Raw genomic sequence first — 24990 nt, 5'->3', positions numbered from 1 at the left:
CTCTAATTCTCCAACCACATATAACAAATACATGGCAGGACTTAAATGCTGTTGAGAAGGGGTTTTTTGTTGTTGAATTCATATCTCTGTAGGGTTGAGAATAGTTAGGAGGAGAATCAATGCACTGAACAAGTCACAGCCTTATGCTCTAAATAGGAAATGTACTTAACTTATAGATATTTTAAGAAATAGCTATATAAATCTAACTGCAAGTTTAATTTGAAGATATATTAATATTAGGAAAATATAGAAATTGATTTTTTCTAGAAATTGCTTTTTCTAGGAGAAAATGGTTGGTATAGGGTAAAGTTTATCATCCTTTAACAACAGGTCTCTCTGAAAAGCTAAAAGCCTCTCTAAGGGAAGAGACAGGAAGAGGATGCAGTCTAGTTCCTTCTGATATGCTATGAAGTTGCAAAGTTTACCAAGCAGTGTGTACATAGTAGCAAAATCTCAGAAGGAACCACTTTGACCTGGGGAAATGTGTCTGAAATATTCTGCCATCAGCACATTTGTTTACTCCCTGGAGTTTCCTTTCCAAAAATATAAATAAAAACTACTGCTGACAGATTCCTTGACTCTTTACTCATGCAGTACACCAGTGTTTCTCAACCTTTTCTTTCATTATTGTTCCCCTAGGGAGTCTTTTTTATCCTTTTTTTCCCTAATCACATCCTACTCACATGAAATATTTGTATCACATACTGTACATCTGTATGTATCACAAATCATGATAATTACCTATGATTCTTTTTCACCTTCCCCCCAAGAAGCATGAGTCCCAATTTTAACCTAAGGGTAGAATTTACAAAAAAAGATTCTAATTCTAGGTTTGGGAAATAATTCACAAAAGGGGAATGTAAAAATCCATTATTTCTGAAAGAAAAACAAGAATATCATAAATCGCTCACGGTGATTCCCAGATACAAAAGAAAAAAAATTTGCTGGGGTTCTGGGACAGCGTTTGAGAGAGAGTAATTTACTTACTTAGTTTACATAAACACTTAAAAATAACTCATAACTGAAATTAATTGAAGGGAGCAGAGCCTTCAACCCTTAGTAAGCAAAATTTCTAGCAAAATCTTTGTCAAGTAATAACCTGAATTTTTATCTCCATGGAAGCCAGCAAGCTCTCACTCTTTTTCAACTGAACATCTCTGGAGAAAATACAATGGCTAGATTTTAGAAGGAAATATAAACACAAAGCATTAAAGTATGGAAGGAATACAAAGTCCTGATTATTAAATTTGTTTCCTGGTATTAATTTTGACCTTTTAAGAATGTACATTTCTTGACAGTCATAATACAAAGTTAGCTTTGGGGGTAAAAACTTGTTGAATTAATGTTGATACATAAATAAAAAACTTAAGCACACTATAGTCTAAAACACAAAACAGATGTTTTCTAATGGAATAATTAAACATAAAATTCTTTTGCATATAAGAAAAAAGAAAATAAAAAATTTAAAAATACTCATGATAAGCCAATAGTAGGTATAAACCAGGTTAGAATGTGCCCCCTCCTCTTGTCTGGCATATAATTCAGATACACAAATAAAACCACAGCAAACAAATTCATTAAAAATCGGAGAGATAATATTCTTCAATGTATAGAATAATAGCAATTGTCCATGTATACCATTAATCTAAATTCAGTAGTAAATTAATAGCATTCCGTATGGATTTATAAGACCATAATCCCTTATGTGAAACTCCTATGCACTTGTGTTTTAGGATTCAGAATTCCTCAGGTCTTAGAAAAGTAATATAATGTATATACTGATTACTACATACCTCCCCTTAGCAAGGTATGAGGCAGAACCCTGTAATCAAGTGCATGAATATTTTTGCAGCAAAAAGTATCAATGATCAGATTGGGTGGAATAATTTACGGTTATAAATAGCCTCATGTCAGATAAGGTCAGGTTAGGTTTAGCTATCAAGACCTTTTTGGATTTCAGAATTCCAGATAAAGTATTGTGGATCATTATTCCATCTCAAGATTCTTTCACCATTTTTTTGTTAGGAAGTATTAATGTTTATATTAATAAATATTAATTAATTTCCCATGATCTCATTAACTTCCAGAGAGTAATTCCAAGTAGACAAAAAGATAGCTAATTCAAAGCCACCACACATCTGCATTCTCACAATACAGAGCACAATTCACTCGTACAAAAACCAAAGATCCCATATAAATTCTTACATGATTTTTGTCATAGGCTCTTTAAGCTAAATCTTGTATATTTATTTCTAATCTCTACCTGTACCGTCCAAACGGCAGCCACTAGCCACATATGTTTTTTGAGTACTTGTAATGTGTCTAACCCAAATTGAGAACTGCGGCAAGTATAAAATATCTCACTAATCATTTTTATATTGATTACATGTTGAAATGATAATATTTTGGAAAGACTGGGTTAAATAAAACACATTATTAAAATTAATCTCACCTGTTTATTTTTACCTTCTTAATGTGGCCACTAGAAAATATTAAATTATATACTGTATTTTTACACAAATAATGTGTGCCTTCTACGTTTGCCAACCATGCCCTGCACCCGTGAGGTATTTTTATAGTGTGCTATGCTAATTTTTTTTACAAATATGTAAAAAAAATTGGCACAGCAGTACTTATGAAAATACCTCAAAGGGGGAGGGCACGGTTGGCAAACAAACGTAGAAAGCACGTGTTATCTGCATAAAAATATGGTAAGTGGCTGGCATTATATTGCACAGAACTGCTCTAGACTCATGCTAGTCATTATGACTGAAACTAATTAATATTAAAACATTACCTCCTTTAGGATGCCTCTGCTGACTACCTAAGACTGGGTGGACTCGACATGCATCCTATATACTGCCATCACTCCTTATGCTTACTTCTATCATAGCATTATTTTATTGTATTATAATTGTGTATTTGTCTGTCAGTTCACTAGGCTGAAAATTTCCTTGAAAAAAACAGACTGGATTTTTTATTTTTACCTCTGTATACACCGGTTGGAGTCTCTGGGTGGTGCAAATGGTTAAGTGCTCAACTAACAACTGAAAGGTTGACAGTTAGAACCCACCCAGAGGTGCCCTGGAAGAAAGGCCTGGAGATTTACTTCTGAAAGGTCACAGCCTTAAAAACTCTGTAGAGCACAGTTCTACTCTGACACACATGGGGTTGCCACGAGTCAGAATATGACTCAATGGAAACTCGTTTGGTTTTTTTGGTATACCCACGTTACAGCACAGGCATGAAGCAAGTATTCAATACCAAAGCTAATTCAAACCCCTTGCCGTTGAGTCTCTTCCAACCCACAGCAACCCTATAGGACAGAGTTAGAACAGCCCCATAGAGTTTCCAAGGCTGTAATCTTTATGGAAGCAGAATGCCACATCCTTCCCCCGTGGAGCAGCTCGTGGGTTAGAACTGCCAATCTTTTGGTTAGCTGCTGAGCACTTTAACCACAGGGCTCTATAAGTATTCAATAAATGTTACTAAATAAATGAGACTATCACAATATAATACTAATAAGACGATGTAAAAAGATCATACAAAATTCTGAGGTTACAAATGATTAAGGCAACAGGCAATCATTATTTCCAGTGAAGTGAGGCTTTCAAAAAATCAAAGAAAATAACATCAATAAATATTAAAAATTACTATTTGCTACAGAAAAAAAAGGGATATTAAAACCAAGGTTGTTTTCTCACCTGAAGTCAAATTCCTAGCTGTACTTTGTGATTTCTGCATTTCAGTAGATTTAAAACTGAGGTCATCCTGCATCATCTTCAGCTCTTGGTTGGTGATAGAAGAGATCTGTTTCATACGATTTATATTCTGTATTTGCAGAGAAAAAAAATGGAAGAAATTCCACTGATTCAATACTACAAAACCCTTGGAAAATACTGTTAAAAAACATAGTGTTTTGAATAGGTATTCTTTTCTGAAATACATCATCCATTGGTTTTACTCAATAAGTAGAGGTTAAAACTCAGAATTATTTTTTCTTCATTTGCCTTATTTATTTGACTGTAGAAAAAATTCAACTACGTTACTTTAGGAACTGATCTGGAGTCTTGAAATATTAAGAATATTGAAAAGGGATCATGTATTTTTCCTCCTATGGTATTACATACAGTAGATGTTTAATAAACATTTTTTGATTAATCAAGATTCTCATTAAGTGAACAAAGAATCTCTTCTACTTACAATGCAAATTACAGTGTAAAAATATGATAATAGTCCCAAAACGTCTAGATTTTAAAATTATCTGTGCAAAAGTTATTTCTACAAGCTCGGAATGACTTGAAAAAACTTAACACTTACACTGCATTAGTGTCTCACTTAGTGCTGACAACTGATGTCATCCTTTTCCCCCTATTGCTCTAATTAGCTGATATTTTGCCAGAGAGATAAAAATTAATGACTTAAAGGAACAAAATAAAGAGCAAGAGAAATTTAAGGGAAACAGCTAACACAAGCAGATACAATGGTGAGTGGTTCCACTTTTTGAGTTGTGTTTGGAAAGGCAGTCACAGTAAAAACAATGAGACACCAAGATGGGCACATGGCACTTACTCGACTACAGTGCTCCAAAAGCGCAACAATGCTGGCTTCTATCTGTGCCTTCCGCTCCAGTTCCTGATTCTTAGTTTCCTCAAAAGTCTCAATAAAAGCTGCCGATTAATAAACATGATAAGAAGGGCTACTGTTGATATAGTTAACACTATATAAACTCTGATTTGTAGGTCTTAAGAGCACGATTTAAAAATACAAAGCAAATATAAATTTTAAACTTCTACTATTTTTCATTAGCCCAGGGGAAGATTACTCAATAAGAATATTTCTACATATTTTCAAACTTTAAAACCCCACCTGTTATGCCTTAACAATACAAGTAAACCCTGAAAGTCCACACTTCTGTGTTTAGTGTTAGCAATTATATTTGCCCCAAATGAGATCTATGATTTGGTATAAATGAACAGTAATCTGAGAATATATAGAATATACATATTTACATCCATGAGATTATAACTTACTGTCCATATTTTCCTCTCTTTTTTTTAGTTCCTTGTACTTCTGATTCATTTCACCTTCAAGAAGATATAAAATATAACGTTAATTTCAAAAACTCCAGATACGCGTTTGTTATTCTGGTCATTCTACTCTGAACGCGCTCCAATGCGTCTTTTATCCCTTTTAAAGTGTGGTGCCAAGAAATACAGGATTCCAAGAAGAATATCACTTCTCGTAGTCTATAGAACCATCCTTCTGTTAATGCAATATAGGATTTCAGCTGTTTCGGCAGCCAGATTGCATTAATTAACTCATACTGAGCTGTTATGAGCCCCCTTCTAACATTTTCACATGTGGTAATAAGCCAGAACAGTCTTCTCTCCTGTATCTACTTCAGTTTTAATTAGTTTTGGGGCCCTATTAAATGTTACATTGTTACATTCAGTCCATCTCCTCTACCTACTTTTCATATAACATTACAGCAGTAAGCATTAACTAGTATATCAAATACTACTAAACTGGTATGTTACAGTGAATACATATAAGCTTAATGCTTTAAACTAACTTTGGCTATAGGCTTCACCTAACTTGCTACTCACACATTCTCTGCAAAATATTTTAAATTTCGGCAGGAATGTTTGTTTATAGCTATGCAGATAGTGTCAGATAATTCTATTTCTAGACACTAGAGTTTTTTTTTTAATAATAAAAATCCTCTAAATATAGAACATTTAAATTACTGCTAAAAGCCTTACCATTCCAAAGATTAAAAAACAAACAACAACAACAAAAAAAACCACGCAGATATTTGTTTCAACAGAGTAGTATAATAAAATCAGAAGATAGAATCGGTAGTCCTTGGCATGTACTAAATACAACATAAGGTCCCTTATTATTTTCTATAGTAGTTCTCAAACTTTAGCATGCATCAGAATCACCAAGAGGTCTCCTTAAAATGCACATTGCTGAGCCTCATTCCCAGGGTTTCAGATTTCATAGGTCTGGAGGGCAGAGCAAGATGGCGAAGTGAGTGGACACTTCCACTTACTCCTCTAAGCAACTAACTCACTGAACAATGAATAAAAACAAACACTGGCTGAGATCTCAGAACTTCTGGCAGCAGCTAAGGAATTGGAGAATTGGGGTAAGTCCAGAAGTGGGGGAAAGGAGGAATGGGGTCAGCACAGAAGCCAAGAGATCCTACCTGCTAACATCCGGAGCACTTGCTCATCACAGCCATTTTGGAATGGGGCTGGGTAACACCCCAAGCAGGGAACACTGAAAATGAGCTAGTCTGAGGAAAATCTAGCCAGATTTTTCAAGGGGGTGCCAACTGGCCATGAGAGTTTGCAGGCCATACAGTTGGGAGTGGCAAAGGGACAACATGGTGCTGCGTGAGAGTGCTGTTATGTCTCACAGAGGACTGAGTCAAAGGTGCACTAGACCCAGGAGGACCGGCAAGGGCAGCAGGACAAGGGGAGTACTGCAGACTCACCAACACACAAGAGGTGGCCCCCAGCAGGATACCATGTGTGCCTGTGCAAGAATGCCAGTGAGCGAAAGACAAAAAGAACCTCCCACCGTCACCACAGGAAAGTGGATCCCCACTGCTTACGTCACCAACTAACCACACCCCCTGCACATGCATACTGGAATCCAGAGATCAAGCATCCATAGCTCCTGAACCAGCACTGAAAAAACCCTAAGGATAAGAATGCCACCTAGTGGTTATCAGGAGAAGGTACCAAGCTCACTACCACTGTATCAGTCTAACTTGTGGCAAACCTGCAGGGCTGAGGGGACTTCCCTCATGGGATTCCTGGGGCTTTGACTCTTTGTGGAGGTGGTCTGCTGCATCTTTCTCCCATGGAGCGACTGGTGGGTGCAGGCCCCGGCCTGTTGGTTGGCAGCCAGACACTTGGCCACTGTGCCACAAGGGCACCCAAGCTGAAAATTTTCCCATAACAAACAGCATAAAAAATTTAAAGTAAATAAATAATACAATGGCTCAACTTCAACAAACGATAGTAAAACACACAAAATCACAAGAGAAGAAGGAACAATCAAAAGCAAACATGAAGAAGAGGAAATCTTTCCTACGGAGGCGAGAATAATGCAAAGAATTCATAATTTTCAGACTATGGTGCTAAATATATTTAAAGAAACAAACCAACAAAACACACACACACAGAAAACAAACTAGTGAAGTTCAGGAAACAAATGGAGGAAAAAAATGAAAGATTTAACATTAAAAAAAAAAGAGCGAGAGATACTGGAACTGAAAAATAAAATATCTGAATTAGAAAAAGCAAGAGAAACCATCAACAATAGAGTTGAACACGCAGAAGATACAAGAAGTGAACTAGAAGACAAAATAACTGAACTTATCGAGTCTCAAGAGAAAAGAACAAAGAAAAGAAAACAAACCCAAGAGGAAACATGAGATTCAATTAAGAAAGCTAGCATTAGAATTATTGAAATCCCAGAGCACCATGACAACAATAAACGCACAGGAACAATTTTCCAAGAGATAATCAGGGAGAATTTCCCAGACCTGAGCAGAGAACCAAGCTTACAAATACAGGAAGCTACATGAACCCCAATCAGAAGAGACACAAGAAGATCAACTCCGCACCATACACAAATGAAATTCTTGAAACCAAAGACAAGGAAAGAATTCTGAAAGCAATAAGAGAAAAATGCAGTTCAACATACTAAAGGTTGTTCATAAGAAACAGTGCATTTATGGGACATCCCAGTTAATTGGTCTAATAACACATTTCTGTTCTACCTCCCAGTTCGTTGCATAGTGCCTGGGATCTTAAAAGCTTGCAAGAGGCCATTCAAGGCACAACAATTGGTCTTTATTTACCTGGATCAACGGAGGAAGAAGGGCAGTTAGGAACAGGAGGAGAACATTGAATGTGTGGCTAAATGCCTCCATGAACAACTACCTCCTTTGCCATGAGACCAGAAGAACTAGATGGTGCCTGGCGACCATTACTGAATATTCTGATCAAAGATTCCATAGAAGAATCTTGATGAAAACGGGGAAAATGTATAACAGAATTTCACACTCTCATGGGCTCCAGACTTCCTGGAGCCATGGAGGCTGGACGAACCCCTGAAACTATTGCCCTGAGAAAATCTTTAAACCTTAAATCAAGAAAATCCACTGAAGTCTTCTCAAAAACCAAGCGACAGTTTAGCTTAACTAGTAAAAAAAATTGTCTTCCTTGAGCATTATGCTCTTTTAAGAACTATCTATATGGGATCAAATAGACAACAGCAACTAGAAAGATTAGCTAGGAACCTAAGAGGCAGTGAGTTTATGTTAATGAGGGAGGAAGAACTCAGAAAAGAGCAGTGAGAATGGTTGCACAATTCAAAGAATGTAATCAATGTAATTAAATTGTACATGTAGAAACTGTTCAAAAAAAGAATGTTGACAGATTGTGACAAATGTACTTAATGTCACTGAATAAACTATGTGGAAATTGTCAAATGGGAACTTGCTGCATAAATTTTCACCAAAAACTCAAAAAAAATTATTATAAAAAAAGAATCAATGCAGATTTCTCCCCAGAAACTCTAGAGGCCAGAAGACAATGGAGCCACGTATATAAACTAATAAAATACTGAACAAAAACAATTGCCAACCGAGACTTCTTTATCCAAAAAAGTTGTTATTCGAAAACGAGGGGGAAATTAACACATTCTCAAACAAACAAAACTCTGGGAATTTGTCACTACCAGACCAGCTTTCCAAGTATTACTCAAGGGAGTACTCCAAATGGAAAGGGAAGAGAATTAAGAAATTAAGTACACGGAACAAGACAAACATGCCCTTTATCAGCACTCCTATTTAACATTGTGCTGTAAGTCCTAGCTAGAGCAATAAGGCAAGAAAAAGAAATAAAGGGCATCCAAATTGGAAAGGCAGAAGTAAAATTATCCCTATTTGCAGAAGATATGATCCTATACATAGAGAACCCCAAGGATTCCAAAAGAAAACTACTGGCACTAATAGAAAGATTCAGCAGAATAGCACTATACAAGATCCACTTACAAAAATCAGCTGGATTCCTATACAACAACAAACAGAACTTTGAAAATGAAATCAGGAAAACAATACCATTTATAATAGCCCCTAAAAAGATAAAATATTTAGGAATAAATATAACCAGGACCATAAAAGGCCTATACAAAGAAAACTACAAAACACTATCACAAGAAACCAAAATGGGAAAACATAACATCCTCATGGATAGGAAGACTCAACATTGTGAAAATGTCAATTCCAAAGTGATCTAGAGATATAATGCAATCCCGGTCCAAATACCAAAAACATTCTTTAACAACCTGGAAAAACTAATCACCAACTTTATGTGGAAAGGAAAGAGGCCTCAGATAAGCAAAGAATTATTGAAGAAAAAGAACAAAGTAGGAGGCCTCATACTATACAGCCACAGTAGTCAAAAGAGCCTGGTACTGATACAATGATTACAGATATACACACCAATGAAACAGAATCGAGAATCCAGACATAAATCCATCTATCTACGGTCAGCTGATCTTTGATAAAGGAACAAAGTCCATTAAATGAGGGAAAAGATAGTCTTTTTAACAAATGGTGTGGGCAAAATTGGTCGTCCATCTATAAAAAAAAAGAAACAGGGGGGAACAAATGTCATAAAACAATATGTGTACTAACTGTTTCATGACAAACTACTTGTTCTGTAAACCTTCATCTAAAGCACAATTAAAAAAAAAGAACTAGGGGAAAAAAATGGTGCAGGCGAAACCGGATGCCCACCTGCAGAAAACTGAAACAGGACCCCTATCTCACACCATCCACGAAAAATAACTCAAAATAAATCAAAAATCTAAATGTTAAACCTAAAACCATAAAACTTCTGGAAGAAAAAAGAGGGAGAAAACTATGGGACCTAATCTCTTATAAAAATAGGGTAACAAACATTACAACAAATGCACGAATAGAAAAAGGCAAAATAGCTAAATGGGACCTCATAAAAATTAAAAACTTATGCTCATCAAACACATCACGTGAGTAAAAAGAGAACCTGCAGACTTGGAAAAATCTTCAGAAATGACATATCAGATAAGGGCTTAATTTCCAAAATGTATAAGAAAACTTCAACAATTCAACAAAAAAGACAAACAATCCAATTATAAAATGGGCAAAGGACACGAATAGAACCTTCATCGAAGAAGCAGTCAACAAACACATGAAAAGATGCTCACCATTATTAGCCATTAGAGAGATACAAATCAAAACTACAATAAGATACCAACTCACTCTGACTAAAATGGCACTGATTAAAAACAAACAAACAATAAATATTGGTGAGGATGTGGGGAGATTGGAACCCTTATCCACTGTTGATGAAAATGTAAAATGGTACAACTACTATGGAAAATGGTATGGTGTTTCCTCAAAAAACTAGAAATACAGCTACCTTATGATCCAGCAATCCCACTCGTAGGGATATACCCTACAGACGTAAAAGTACTGACATGAACAGATATATGCACTCCTATTGCAGCTTTGGTGTTTTCAGTTGCCTCATATGCATGTGAAAACTGGACAATGAATAAGAAAGATGGAGAGAGAATTGATGCCTTTGAATTATGGCATTGGCAAAGAATACTGACTATACCAAGGACTGCCAGAAGAATGAACAAATCTGTCTTGGAAGAAGTACAGCCAGAATGCTCCTTAGAAGCAAGGATGGTGAGACTTCGTCTCACTTGCTTTGGATATGTTATCAGGAGGGATCATTCCCTGGAGAAGGACATCATGCTTGGTAAAGAAGGTCAGTGAAAAAGAGGAAGACCCTCAACGAGATGGGTTGACACAGTGGCTGCAACAATGGGCTCAAACATAGCAACAATTGTGAGGATGGTGCAGAACTGGGCAGTGTTTCGTTCTGTTGTACATAGGGTCACTATTGGTCAGAATTGACTCCGTGGCACCTAACAACAACAAGGACAACACTGCAGCTTTATTCACAATGGTAAAAAATGGGAACAACTGACGTGCCAATCAATGGATGAATGGATAAGCAAACTGTAGTACATACAAACAATATGACGCAACTAGAAAGAACAATGATGAGTCTGAGAAACTTAAAATGGACAGACCTGGAAGGTATAATGCTAAGTGAGACAAATTGAGGGCAAACACTGTATGATCCCTCTTTTATAAGAAGACAAAAACAGATAAATATAGTGAGAACAATGTTCATTGGTGGTTACCAAGGAGAGGAGGGCGAAAGGCGAAAGTACGCTTTAGACCATTGAGACTAGTTATTTTTGGTGAGTGAGAAAAGTGGCACCAGATGCGGATGTAGTTAGCACAGCACAACCAAAGTAAAAACAAGTGTTTGAGCACATATGGACGGGTACAGATAAAATTAAAGGGAATACAGACAAATTGTGATAAATGTAACTAACATCAATGAACAATTTGTACAGAAATTGTCAAATGGGAACCTAACTTACTGTGTAAACTTGCAAACTTTCACCAAAAACGCAACTAAAAAAAAAAAAAAATTCAATAGGTTTATGTGGGGACCAAAAATCTGCATTTCTAATAAGGTCCCAGATGACACTGATGCCCCTGGTACAGAAGTAATACCATTGTTCTAATGAAAGATACAAAGTGTAGTTGAACCCGTTTCCAAACTGAACAGTAAGTAATGATTCATTCTTCATTTGCTGTGTATTGAGAAACCAGAGGACTGCAATGGATAGATGTTATCTGAAATCTCAGATACCAGAAGATACACCACATTGATATTGAACAGATTATTTTATATATCTTGGAGAAGATATTAATGGGGCAAAAACTTACTAAAATGTGTTTTGGAAAAATCTCCAGGCAAGTTATTCAAGCTACAGTTTATAAATTAATAGCATTAGTAATAATAGCTAATAGCAAACATTTATTGAGTGTACTTTTTTAAATTGAGCACTGTTGTTTTATGTGTGTGTGTGTGCATTTATTAAATCCTCACAATAACCCTGATAGGTAAGTATTACTGTCACCTCTATTTTACAGATTTTGAGGAAACTAAGGTACCGAAAGTTTAAGTAACATCCAAGAAGCAACAGTCAGTAAAACAGCACAGCCAGGCTTTGAAACCAGGCATTCTGGTTGCAGAACCTGTATTTTTTTTTTTTTTGGTATGCAGTATTAGGTTCTTTTTTTTAAAATTTATTTTGTTGTTGTTGAAAACAGACACAGTAAAACATACACCAGTTCAACCATTTCTACCTGTACAATTCGGTGACACTGATTATATTCTTTGGGTTATGGAACCATTCTCATCCTCCTTTTCTGAGTTGTTCCTCCCCGATTAACATAAACTCACCGTTCCCTAAGATTCTTATCTAATCTTTTGAGTTGCTGCTGTCACTTTGATCTCATACAGATAGTTCTTAAAAGAGCTTATGCTCAAGGCAGACATTTCTTACTCGTCAATCTAAACCTATTCTCCCTTTTTAAATTTATTTTATCTGTTATAATAAAAGCACAAAAGTTTCTAATCTAGGCTTGGGAACTCTGAGTATGATAAAGTATCCTACAGACCAACCAAAAAAAGTGTTGTTTTATATTCTATTACTCTTGAAAGAAGGATATAAATTATAGAATAAGTTGCCATGAATTCATTCAGAGCTTAGATCAGTAAAACATTCCCAATGTTCCTATAGCACTTTATGTATAAATCTATTATAATATTTTTCACATTTTAGCAGTTAGTTGTTTACATGTCTGTGACTTGTATTAATAATTGCATGATATTCTGTTTTATAATCTAGTTAATCTTTGGGAAGATATTGGACTTTATGAAAAAAGAAACAAATTTTAGTGAGTAATAATTCCCAAAAATCCTACTTGGGGAGATATATGACTGTGAATATTCTTAGTACTTTGTTAACTGTATTCCTCAATCTTAGCCTGTGTATGCAGACTTCAAGAAAATCAGCCCCACCTTGTGGATAATGGTAGCACTAATTCAGGCCTTTGAAAACATATTACACATAATTTTATAATTGGCAGAGATCTGTGGATATTACCTTGCCCAACAAAACTAAAAACTTTTATAGTAGCTAGCATTGGTGACGAAGCATTTTCACATATTGGTATTGGTTGTATAAAAATGGCACAACCTTTTCTGCAAAGAAACTTGGCAAAATCAATCAAAATTGTAAAAATACCTCAATGATAAAAGGACAAACAATCCAGTTAAAAACTGGGCAAAGGATATGAACAGACACTTCACCAAGGAAGACATTCAAGCAGCTAACAAACATATGAAGAAATGCTCGTGATCATTAGCCATTAAAACCAAACCTGGTGCCATCGAGTTGATTTCAACTCATAGCGACCCTATAGGACAGAGTAGAACTTCCCCATACAGTTTCTAAGGAACGCCTGGTCGATTCGAACAGCCAACCTTTTGGTTAGCAGTTGTAGCTCTTAACCACTACGCCACCAGGGTTTCCCATAGCCATTAGAGAAATGCAAATCAAAACCACATTGAGATATAATCTCACCCCGACATTACTGGCACTAGCACTAATCAAAAAAACAGAAAATAACAAATGTTGGTGAGGTTTTGGGGAGATTGGAACTCTTATACACTGCTGGTAGGAATGTAAAATGGTACAATCACTACGGAAAACAGTATGGCACTTCCTTAAAAACCTAGAAGTAGAAATACCAAATGATCCAGCAATCCCACTCCTAGGTATGCACCCTAAAGAAATAAGAGCCGTGACACAAACTGACATATGTGCTCTCATGTTCATTGTAGCATTATTCACAATAAGTATTCACAACAAAAGACGGAAACAACCTAAGTGCTTATCAACAGATGAATGCATTAACAAACTGTGGTATACGCACACAATGGAATATCATGCAATGATAAAGAATAATGACAAATCCACGGAACATCTCACAACATGGATGAATTTGGCAGACATTATGCTGAATGAAATAAGGCAAACCCAAAAGGACAAAGACCACTACTATAAAAACTCATGAAAAGGTTTACACACAAAAAGATACAATCTTTGATGGTTATGAAGGAAGGGAAGGGTGGGAAGGAAAAAAACTAAATAGACAATAGATAAGTGGTAACTTTGGTGAAGGGTAAGACAGTACACCGTACTGGGGAAGCCTGCACAACTTGTCCAAGGCAAGGTCATAGAAGGTCCATAGATACATCCAAATTCCCTGAGGGACCGAATTACTGGACTGAGGGCTGTGGGGATCATGGTCCTGGGGAACATCTAGCTCAATTGGCATAACATAATTTATAAAGAAAATGTTCCGCATTCTACTTTGGTGAGTAGCATCTGGGGTCTTAAAAGCTTGACAGCAGCCATCTAAGATACTCCACTGGTATCACCCTGCCTGGAGCAAGGGAGAATGAAGAAAACTAAAGACACGAGGGAAATATTAGTCCAAAGGGCTAATGGACCACAACTACCATAGTCTCCACCAGACTGAGTCTAGCACAACTAGATGGTGCCTGTCTACCACCACTGACTGCTCTGACAGGGATCACAAGAGACGGTCCAGGACAGAGCTGGAGAAAAATGTAGAACAAAATTCTAACACACACACACAAAAAAGACCAGACTTACTGGTCTGACAGAGACTGCGGAAACCCCAAGAGTATGGCCCATGGACACCCTTATAACTCAGTAATGAAGTCACGCCTGAGGTTTTTACCCTTCAGCCAAAGATTAGACAGGCCCAGAAAACAAAACGAGACTAAATGGCACACCAGCCCAGGGGCAAGGACAAGAAGGCAGGAGGGGACAGGAAAGCTGGTAATGGGCAAACTAAGGTCGAGACGGGGAGAGTGTTGACATGTCGTGGGGTTGGTAACCAATGTCAGAAAACAATATGTGTATTAATTGTTCAATGAGAAACTAGTTTGCTCTGTAAACTTCATCTAAAGTACAATAAAAAAAAATTTAAACAATACAGTATCCTGTGTCAAGTGAGAATATAGGCTACTGTTGTCTGTGTTATCTGCTCTAGCCAGAGCAACAATTATTTTTCTATTACTTCCCCTTGCTCATATGGAAGTGGCATTTTAAAAGTAACAATTAAGCAAGTATTTAACGGCTGGCAATTCACCTGAGAAAGGAGAAAACAGGAGGGATTCAGGCTTTTCTGAAAAGTAGCATGGTGTCTGCCTACACTGCTCTGCTTTACTGATGGCACAGAGTTTGCAGCCAAGTCCTGTCTGACTTTCAATACAGCTATTTCTCATTGCTTCTAATTGGTAAAAAATAATCATTCCTTCCCTACTAAAATATAGGACTGAGTAAGGTAATATCAATTTTTAAACAGTATGTATTTTTAAACTTAAATAAATTTAGAACCCACATAACATAATGACCTGATCCAATAAAGTAAAACTACTATGTGGGGTGAAGTCTAGCAAATATTTAACATGATAGAATTAAATCCTCCTGCAGTTTTTAAATGTAGTGATACCTTATTATAATGAAAGTTTTCTGTTATGAAATTATTTTTTACTTAGTCTTTATAAAGACTAAGTAAAGATTAGTGTGCGAAGTAACCCAACTAGAATTAGTCAAAAGTCTAAGTTTACTGTAGAATTTTTTCTGCTTTATTACAGATTATCACAGAAACTGATAACTCAGCATCTAGGAACAATGAAGATTTTCACAGAGTAACCAAATAACTAACTGATTTTTTTAAGTTAACTTTGAGATATGATTATTCAATGTAACTTTTGAAAAATTATAACTGTAAAGATTCATTAAAACAAATAAGCATGGCATAGTCAAGAAAGTTGTTGGACTACAGGGTCATCATTACTACCTAGCAGAGAACACAATTGTACCTAGAGCTAGAAATCCTCAGGAAAGTAAAAGAACCTATGCCAACCAGTCAAGCCTCTCTGGGTGAGAGTATATATGCATCCTAAGAACTAAAGGAAACAAAGAAGGGACTAGAGCTTTTACTACTTGTTCATTCTACAATTCTTTTTACTACTTTTACTACTTGTCCATTCTACAATTCTTTCTCTGCTAAAATCTAGGATTATTTAGTTCACTCCACAAACATTTATTGAGTGCTTACTTTCCCAGGCATTGTGTTGATGAGAGGAGTTACCAAAGTGAATAAGACACAGCCCGTGTCCTTGAAAACTTAATAGCCTAAAGGGGAAGTCAAATACATAACTACATAACTGTAATAATATGTGGTCACTGCAGTGATACATCTATGCACAGGGTGCTCTCAGAACACAGGAAAGAGGGCATACTTAGCCCAGTCCAGAAACAGATCAGGAGGGAAGTTATGGTTATTATGCCAGATGAAACCATACCAGAACTGGTATCTTGAAGTTAGCCAGGAAAATAACAGGGAACAACAACATTTAAGACAAGGGAGCAAAGGATTGAGGCATGAAATGGTTTGAAACATGGTAAACAGGGTGTGACATGTGGTACCAAAAGTAGCTTATTATTATTAGAATGTAAGGATAGAGATGGTGAGGGGGTGGAAAGGAGGCTGAAAACACAGAGGTCAGATTACAGACAGACTAGAATGCTGTGCAAAAATTCTTGAACTCTATCTTGTAGGCCATGGGGAACCAATGGCAAGTAAGAGAATGACACAGTCAGAATCTCATTTTCATTTTACGTAAGTCACTCTGGCAACACCGTGGTGGATGAATCTGTGAGGGGCAAGACTGGAGTTGCGGAGATCAGTTAGGAAGTTACTACAATAGTTCAAGCAAGAAATAACAAGTCTTGAACTAATAAGTAACCTTCTAACAAAAAAACCTGTGTGCTATTGCACCCATAATCTAAGATGATCAGTGTAGCAGAACAACGTAACTAATACATTGATATTGGAGACCTGGTGGCATAGTGGTTGAGCGTCTGGCTGCTAACCAAAATGTCAGCAGTTTGAATCCACCAGCCACTCCTTGGAAACCCTATGGGGCAGTTCTACTCTGTACTAGGTTGTTATGAGTCGGAATTAACTTGACGGAAATGGGTTTGGTCTTTTTTGGTATCTACATATATATATATATATAAAATACATATTTAGATATATAAATGTATACCTTTCATACATATTAAAGTAGCTTTTTTGCCACTATTACACTGCACTATATATTGTTTTTTCCTATATTAATAAAAAAAGGACAAAGTTACAAGACAAAAAGGAAAATGGAAGCTAAAATTCAAAGAATTCTATTTATCTTAGAATATTGGCAATGATAATAAATTATTGACCCAAAATAAGTTATTTTATTGGAAAGAAGTTGAATGTTGCTAGAAATTTAAATTCTGAAAGAAGAAAATTATTTAGAATATATCCTATAAAGCATCTAAAAATCGAAAACATTATCAGATTTCTCAAAATAGTTTTGAAGACATTAATAAAGAAAATCTAGAATACTTGACCAATATAAGTTAAAAGCAATAAAATAAGTTACTAAAGAAAGTAACAGGATCTTAGTCTTAATTTATTTATGTCTACCTCCTCACATACACCATTTAATATTCATAAACCTTAGGGAAATAAGACTGTTAAATTAATTTTGCCAATGAGAAAACTAAAGCTGAGTTAACTTACTTAACAGGTGAAACTTAAAGTTTATCTGCCTTTAGCTGCCTTATTAAAAGCAATTAATTAAAAAAAAACCCTTGCCATCGAGTCGGTTCTGACTCATAGCAACCCTGTAGGACAGCGTAGAACTGCCTCATAGGGATTCTAAGACTGTAAACCTTTATGGAAGCAGATTCCCACAGAGCAGGTGGTGGGTTCAAACCAGCAACCTTTTGGTTAGCAGCCAAACGCTTAACCACTGTGCCACCAGGGCTCTTAAAGCCGTTAGTAGCTATGAAAATAATACTATATAAGCATTTCATAAGAAAATGTTTACTTTACAAATCCAACAGTTCATATCCAAAAGCCAAGCTTAGGCTTAGGCAATGGAACTAAGACTTTAGAATCAGAGACCTTTGTTCAAATCTTGACTTTACCACTTACTTAAATTACATAACTTCTCTGAGTCTCAACATGTATAAAAAAAGGGTTAACAAGTCTTCAAAGCATTCTTGCAAAGAGTGCAAAGTGCCCAGTCCAGATAAGTAAATCAGTAACAGCTAATGTTATTTTTCACAAATCAAGAAAAAGGTAAATAAAACTAATATACCACCTTTAAAACTTAAGTAAATAAAAAAAATTATTTTAGAAATAGAACACTATTTTTCCCTGCTGTGGATTTTTCTTTAGCATACTAAGTATACAATACCATACCTAACTCATAATCAGTTTGCAGTTACACTATGATTAAAGTGCCACAGGGAACCTTTCTTTCTCTTTCTTATTAGAGAGAAGTGGGTTAGCAAACTTCCACTCCAAACTCTTTTCCCTAACCACACGTACACTGTACTCTGGAATCTGCATCACAATATTTCCACTTGTTCAGACCCAAAGCTCCCTCAGGTGTCTGGTTCCTGCCTTAGCCTTTCAAATTCCATTGCTGGGCATAGCTGGTGGGGGAAGAGATCAGGATAATCAGTACCTGCTACTTCATTACTGGGCCTCACTGGGGAATTGACTGTTTCTGGATTATTTGTGATATTTGTGATGTAATAATCACCCCAACCCTCCAACCCTACCAGATACCAGTTATATTGTGGAAGTATAATTTAGGAATATGTAACAACTTTAAACCATTTTACTTCATTAAAAAAAACAAAAACAACTCCTTTGCAAAACTAAATACATTTTTATTATTATGCAAAAATTTCAAGTTATTTCAAGCTTGTGATCAGTTTAAATCAGTGCCTTAATTACTCATAAAACTTAGCATGTATTTTAGCAATTCAATGAGTAATATCAGAAAGAACTAAATAATAAATCCAGTTAAATAGTTCTTAACCTTCAGTTAATACTGTATTAACATACTATGCATCTGTTAATCTGTTAATCTACATTATAAAAATACCAGAAATATTACCTTGGTGTTCCTCTAGATCCATGTCAAGTTGTCTAATTTCTTCATTAAACTGATTTATTTTTTCTTTTATATCCGTTAACCTGTTGAAAACATTATCTAATGAATATATGACAGACAATATAAACTTCAGTAAAATGGATACAGGATCTCAATAGACATTTCTTTTTTTCAATTTTATTTTGTTGTTGTTGGGAATATACACAGCAAAACATACACCAATTCAACTGCTTCTACATGTGCAATTCGGTGACACTGATTACTTTGGAGTTGTGCAACCATTTTTACCCTTATTTTCTGAGTTGTCCCTCCCCCATTAACATAACATGAACATAACATAAACTTTCGGCCCCTAAAGTTCCTATCTAATCTTTTGAGTTGTTGTTGTCACTTGATCCCATATATTGTTCTTAAAAGAGCATAATGCTCAAGGCAGACATTTTTTACTAGTTAAGCTAAAACTATTCTTTGATTTTAAGAAGACTTCAGGGGATATTTTTGGTTTAAGTTTTAAAGATTATCTCAGGGCAATAGTTTTAGGGGTTCACCCAGCCCCCTTGGCTCCAGAAAGTCTGGAGTCCATGAAAACTAGAAATTCTGTTCTGTATTTTCCCCCTTTGATCAGGATTCTTCTATAGAATCTTTGATCAAAATGTTCAGTAATGGTAGCCAAGCACCATCCAGTTCTTCTGGTGTCATGGCAAAGGAGGCAGTTGTTCTTTGAGGCAATTAGCCACACATTCCATATCCTCCTCCTATTCCTGACTCTCCTTCTTCCTCTGTTGCTTCAGGCAAATGGAGACCAATTGTCCTGACATTCATGGCTGGCTGCTTGCAAGCTTTTAAGACCCCAGGCACTACACAAGGAACTAAGAGGTAGAACAGAAGCACTAAACAAGTTATTAGGCCAATTAACTGGGATGTCCCAGGAAACCACGATTCTAAACCTTCAAACCAAGGAACCAAATCCCATGAGGTTTTTGGTTGTACATAAGCAGCCTTAGCAGCTACTCTTTTTTTTTTTCTGTCATTGTAAATATATCTGTCACATTGTTACATTTCGTCAAAGAAGACATACAAATAGCTAATAAGCACATAGTATGTGAATTATATCTTAATAAAGCTGTTAAAAAAAAAACCAATTGTAGTGTGTATTGACTCTTAATTAAACATTCAAAGAAATACTTAAAGCTGTAAGCAAGACTGAAAGCTGCATCTGTATTAATATTCTCAGTGTTAACCTTAGAAAAAATGACTGTACCAATATGCACCTCTTGTACAATCAGAAGGTAATTTAAAAGATGTGAAGTGGATGTAAAATGTCTAAGTATAAAGGTACTTACTGTCTCTCCATACTGGCTATTTCCTGATTATCTTCTTTAACCTATAAAGGCATCAAGTATAACTCATCGTTAGACTATCGAAAGAGAATTTTCTTCTAAGGTATGCTGTACTAAAATGTTAAATCTAGTCTCTTTCTTGAAACTTATTTCTCAGAATTCAACCTCTGAAGTTAAAGGAACAGCACTTAAGGGACTCTTCACAGTTTCTTCCCTTCTTCCTCAATGGAAGGGTAGCAACTGATCTACCCATATCTAGCCACATGGCACTATCAGGTTAACACATCTTCAGGCCTGAATCAGTTTATATAAACACCTAGGATTTCTGATACACCACCCCCAAAAGTAGGGTAGATTTAGCAAGCCTGGTCAAATGTGAATTTTGGATAAACAATGAATACTTTTTAGTGTACATATGTCCTATGCAATATTTTGGATATACTTATACTAGAAGATTATTCATTGCTTATCTCTTTGTAAGTTTTCTTAGAACTTAGAAAAAAGTTCTCTAAGGAATTTCAGAGGTTGTTAGATATTTTAAGTACCTTTCTGGAATGATTATAAAACTCACATAGCCCTTGAATTGATCCCTAAGTTTCTTCCAAATCCATTGGGCCCAACCTAAGACCACAAAGAACTCCCATTTATAGGTTTCCAACTAGAGCTGTTCCCAAATGCAGTTCTCCTAAGGGGCCTATAGTTAGGGTATCTCAGGATAAGCAATAGGTTAACTATAACTTACAACTAAATTAAAGCTAGCCTTCAGCTAAGCTATTGAATACATGTGACATGACCTTATGACATACTATAATTTTACAGGACATTTGAATTCCATTTCCTTCATGGAGGTGCTGACAGTATTAACAACGTAAGTCATTAGCCATGGGGCATTTTATTTTCCACATACAAGGCCCAAAACAAATAATAGAACATTACTTCAGTAAGATTATCTAATTATTTAATGACCAATAAGGAAAAGTTCCAAGTTTTCCCAATAAGGGTCCAAAACATGAGAAAAATGGTCAAAATCTGCACAAAGACAAAATAAAATGAGGATGTAAGCCAAAAGACGGTTTATGTGAGAAAATACTTTTACTTAGATTTTCTTGGTCAAGTATTTCATCTTAATTTAGGTGACACTAACTTTTCACTACGTTTTGCAGGCAATAAACTTAGTAGTTTTCCATTCAATTCATATTCTTGAAATAAAACAAATAAATACATTTACCAAATCCTGATATATTAAAATATGTTCATTCTTCCTACCTGCTTAAGTAATCTCTCTCTCTCTTCCATTGGAGATCCCATGCTTTTGTCTTCTGCAATCATTTGCTCTTGATGGGACTCTAACTCATAAAGTTTTTCATGCAGCAATACAGCCTCCTGTTTTACCTGGGAGTGTGCTATTTCCTGAAGGAAACAAAAGGAAAAGTTTAATGAGTATTTTATAAAAAATTACTCTCAAACAGGTTTCAGTTTATAAGAATGAGGACAAATTTAAACCACCTGCATCTTTAAATAGAAATATCAAGTACTCACTGGAGGCCTGGTGGTGCAGTGGTTAAGGGTTTGGCTGCTAAACAAAAGGTTGGCAGTTCGAATCCACTAGTTGCTTCCTGGAAACCCTACGGGGCAGTTCTACTCTGTCCTATAGTGTCGCTATGAGTCGGAATCTACTTGATGGCAATGGGTTTGTTTGTTTTTTTTTATAGTACTCAATGATACTACAAAGCACATTTCTAAACTGAAAGAGTGAAAATAAACCCCTGTATTCTTTTATAAGCAATTTATAGTCCAAGAGTCACAAGAAGTTGGTAGCCTTATTTTATTTTATTTTCAAAATATAAGACCTGAACAAAGATAGGGTATCTCCACCAATAGGAGGATAATGAAGAAAATGTCTCAATGTACGTACAACAACTTTAATCACAATGTCCAATTCAAAGTCAAAAGAACTGATGTCTTAAAGAGAAAATATTTTCCCCATTAATAGGTCACGTATTGACTTTTCTACAAGTAGAATAATTATTGTGCACTCACCACTATTATACTGTTCACAAAGAGAAAGTAACAAGGGATGTGACAAATTTTATTCGATAACCAAAAAAACTAGAGATGGTGGTGGTGATGATGATGAAAATGACAACATCAGAAGCTAGTATTTACTGAGTGCTTCTTCTGTGCCAGGCACTGTGCTCCATGATCTTTATACACTGCATCTAACCCTCAAAGCAACTCCAGAAGATAATACTATCATCTTCATTTTACAGATAACTGAGGATCTGTGCTCTAAATAACCTTTCCAAGTTAATAAAGATAACAAGAGTTAGTGATATTTGAAACCAGGCCCATAGAATGAACAAGATCACATTTTTAAGGGATAGGACGTCCTCTTTTATGAAAGCAGAAGAGCAGGAATCTAAAGAAAAAGAACAAAGAGGATATGAGGAAATTTTAAAAGTCCATAGGCAATGGGTTATATATATAACTCAAGTATTGGATTAGCTTCAGAGAAGAGAAAGAAAAGGCATGATGATAAATACATATAGGAAGAAATGAAGATATTCTGAGGTATCCTTTTTCACAGTGTTTTCTCCTTTCTTTTGCCTAAATATGCTTCGACTTGCTCCAGTAGTATCTTGATAAAACTGTTACTTAAGACTCAAGCCCATGTTGCTCTTTCACCTGATTTTTTTCACACTCTTGTGAATTCAATAAGTATGACAACGCAGCACAGTAATGAGCACAAAGCAAATATTCAACAAACAGTAGCTGATTGCTATTTGACATGTTTTCTTGAAGAACAAGTCAAAAAAAAAAAAAGTTAACTTGGCAGAAGTTAAATAAACTTAGTGACTTCTGTTTTCTTGATTTGAAGAACAGAGGCATCAGTAAAAAAACTAAATCCAAGGTTATAGTTAGAAACTGAAACATTGTAATTCCAAAAAACTGTAAGCAGCCTATTCATCTATGAGACTGTGTTATAGTCATACAACATAATGCAATGCAATAATTTAAATAATGAGGATGATCTCTAAGAGCTGATGCAAATAGACATTCAAGATACAATTGGTGTAAAAAAAGAACAAGCTGCTGATAGTACATCCAGTTTTAATACCATTGGAAGTTTTCCACAACTGCAAACCAAGAAAGGATTATAGGATTGTTGTGGGGATTAAGTGACAATGCTGGTGATATATGATATAGTAAGCACTTAATAAATGTCAGAGTAGTTCTGTCTGGAGAGAGGGACAAGAAACAGGCATTTTTAATTTTATTTTACTTGATTTTATTTTTTACTATAAAATGCTTTATGAATTTAAAATTGTTTGAACTAAATAAACAAGAAAACAAGTATAAGCATTTACATCCTTAAAACGATAGAACTGATCTCTTTCTCACTTCCTTAGTTTTTATAGTCTCTTGTGCATGTATCTTTAAATTACCATTCTATTTTTGTGTGCTCCAGTCAACAGGTTGCTATGAGTTGGAATCGACTCTACAGCTACATATTTGTTTTTTCTGGTTTGTTGAGCCAATTCCAACTCATAGAGACCTCTTGAGTGTCACAGTGGAACTGTACTGCATAAGGTTTTCAACGACTGATCTTTCATAAGTAGATTTTCAGGCCTTTATTCTGAGGTGCGTATGGGTACATTAGAATCACCAAACTTTTGGTTAGGTGCTGAGTGTTTAACTGTACACAGTAGGTACTTAATAACTGAATCTAATTTCTTGCCCAACTAGGACATTTGTGTCCAGAATAGAAAGAAAAATTAATTGAATTCCTGTTAATAAACATGTACTTAAATGAGTTCCATTGATATATTTAGCTGAACTATCTTTTGCAGCTAAGTAATATGAGAACTCTTATTTAATTTTATACTCACAGCTTCCAGGCTCTCTTTTTTCATGTTCAGTGAATCCAGCTGTTGTTGAAGTGTATCCAGTTCCTAAAAGGAAAATATATATATATATACACAAATATATATGCAAGATACATTTAGAATAATTTGTTGCTCTGTTCATCAACATTTCAAATATGGATGTGACAAAGTAAATTTTGTAAACATCTTCAACTCATAGCTTGCATTTTGACTAGAATTTATTGGCATCTTATTATTTCTATTTTTCCGACTTTCTTTCATTATTCCTGAAAACCTTGCAATGATCTACCCTCAGAAAAACTTCATGAGCCAGTGAAGTTAGCTAGACATTTTCACAGTGAAGCATCACTGTTCTGGAGAACACTAGATATCAGGAGCCTTCAAATTAATGATATCATTGCTTAAAGTCTTGATTTTTTATTTTGATTTTTTAACCGTATTTTCATATCTTTCGCTTAATTTCTTTTAGGGCCAAGACCTATACCAATTCATATGGCCCACTCCTAGGATAAGACCATTGAATTGATTACTTATTCATAACACCTGTGCAAAATTAACCATATTTCAGTAATATTTTGGCATTTCTATAACACTTTTTCTTCAATGCTTCACTGCATCTTAACAATCCTGTCTAAAATAAAAAGTTAAACTAAATTGTCTGAGAAACTAAGATTATATTACTATTGGCATATTTAT

At 35.5% G+C, this 24990-nt stretch overlaps 1 protein-coding gene across 3 annotated transcripts in view; it reads right to left on the bottom strand.

Moving 5' to 3' along the window:
• Positions 1-24990, bottom strand: part of IFT74 (intraflagellar transport 74) — a 69683-nt gene that overhangs the window by 7658 nt on the left and 37035 nt on the right. For 2 of the 3 annotated variants that reach the window (XM_023741848.1, XM_004387745.2), the window contains 7 exons: positions 24298-24360; positions 21674-21817; positions 20411-20451; positions 19071-19150; positions 5034-5087; positions 4573-4670; positions 3705-3831 (listed from right to left, as the gene is read on the bottom strand). In XM_023741848.1, coding sequence (XP_023597616.1) covers positions 3705-3831; positions 4573-4670; positions 5034-5087; positions 19071-19150; positions 20411-20451; positions 21674-21817; positions 24298-24360 — 607 coding nt within the window. Of the gene's footprint in view, positions 1-3704; positions 3832-4572; positions 5088-19070; positions 19151-20410; positions 20452-21673; positions 21818-24297; positions 24361-24990 lie in introns of those variants that run through there. The other variant, XM_023741849.1, reaches the window with a different exon arrangement.

This window comes from Trichechus manatus, unplaced genomic scaffold (assembly GCF_000243295.1).
Source record: "Trichechus manatus latirostris isolate Lorelei unplaced genomic scaffold, TriManLat1.0 scaffold00192, whole genome shotgun sequence".
In the NCBI taxonomy this organism is placed as follows: Eukaryota; Metazoa; Chordata; class Mammalia; order Sirenia; family Trichechidae; genus Trichechus; species Trichechus manatus.
The sequence above is the reverse complement of the archived record's forward strand: the minus strand, read 5'-3'. Positions and strand labels throughout refer to the sequence as shown.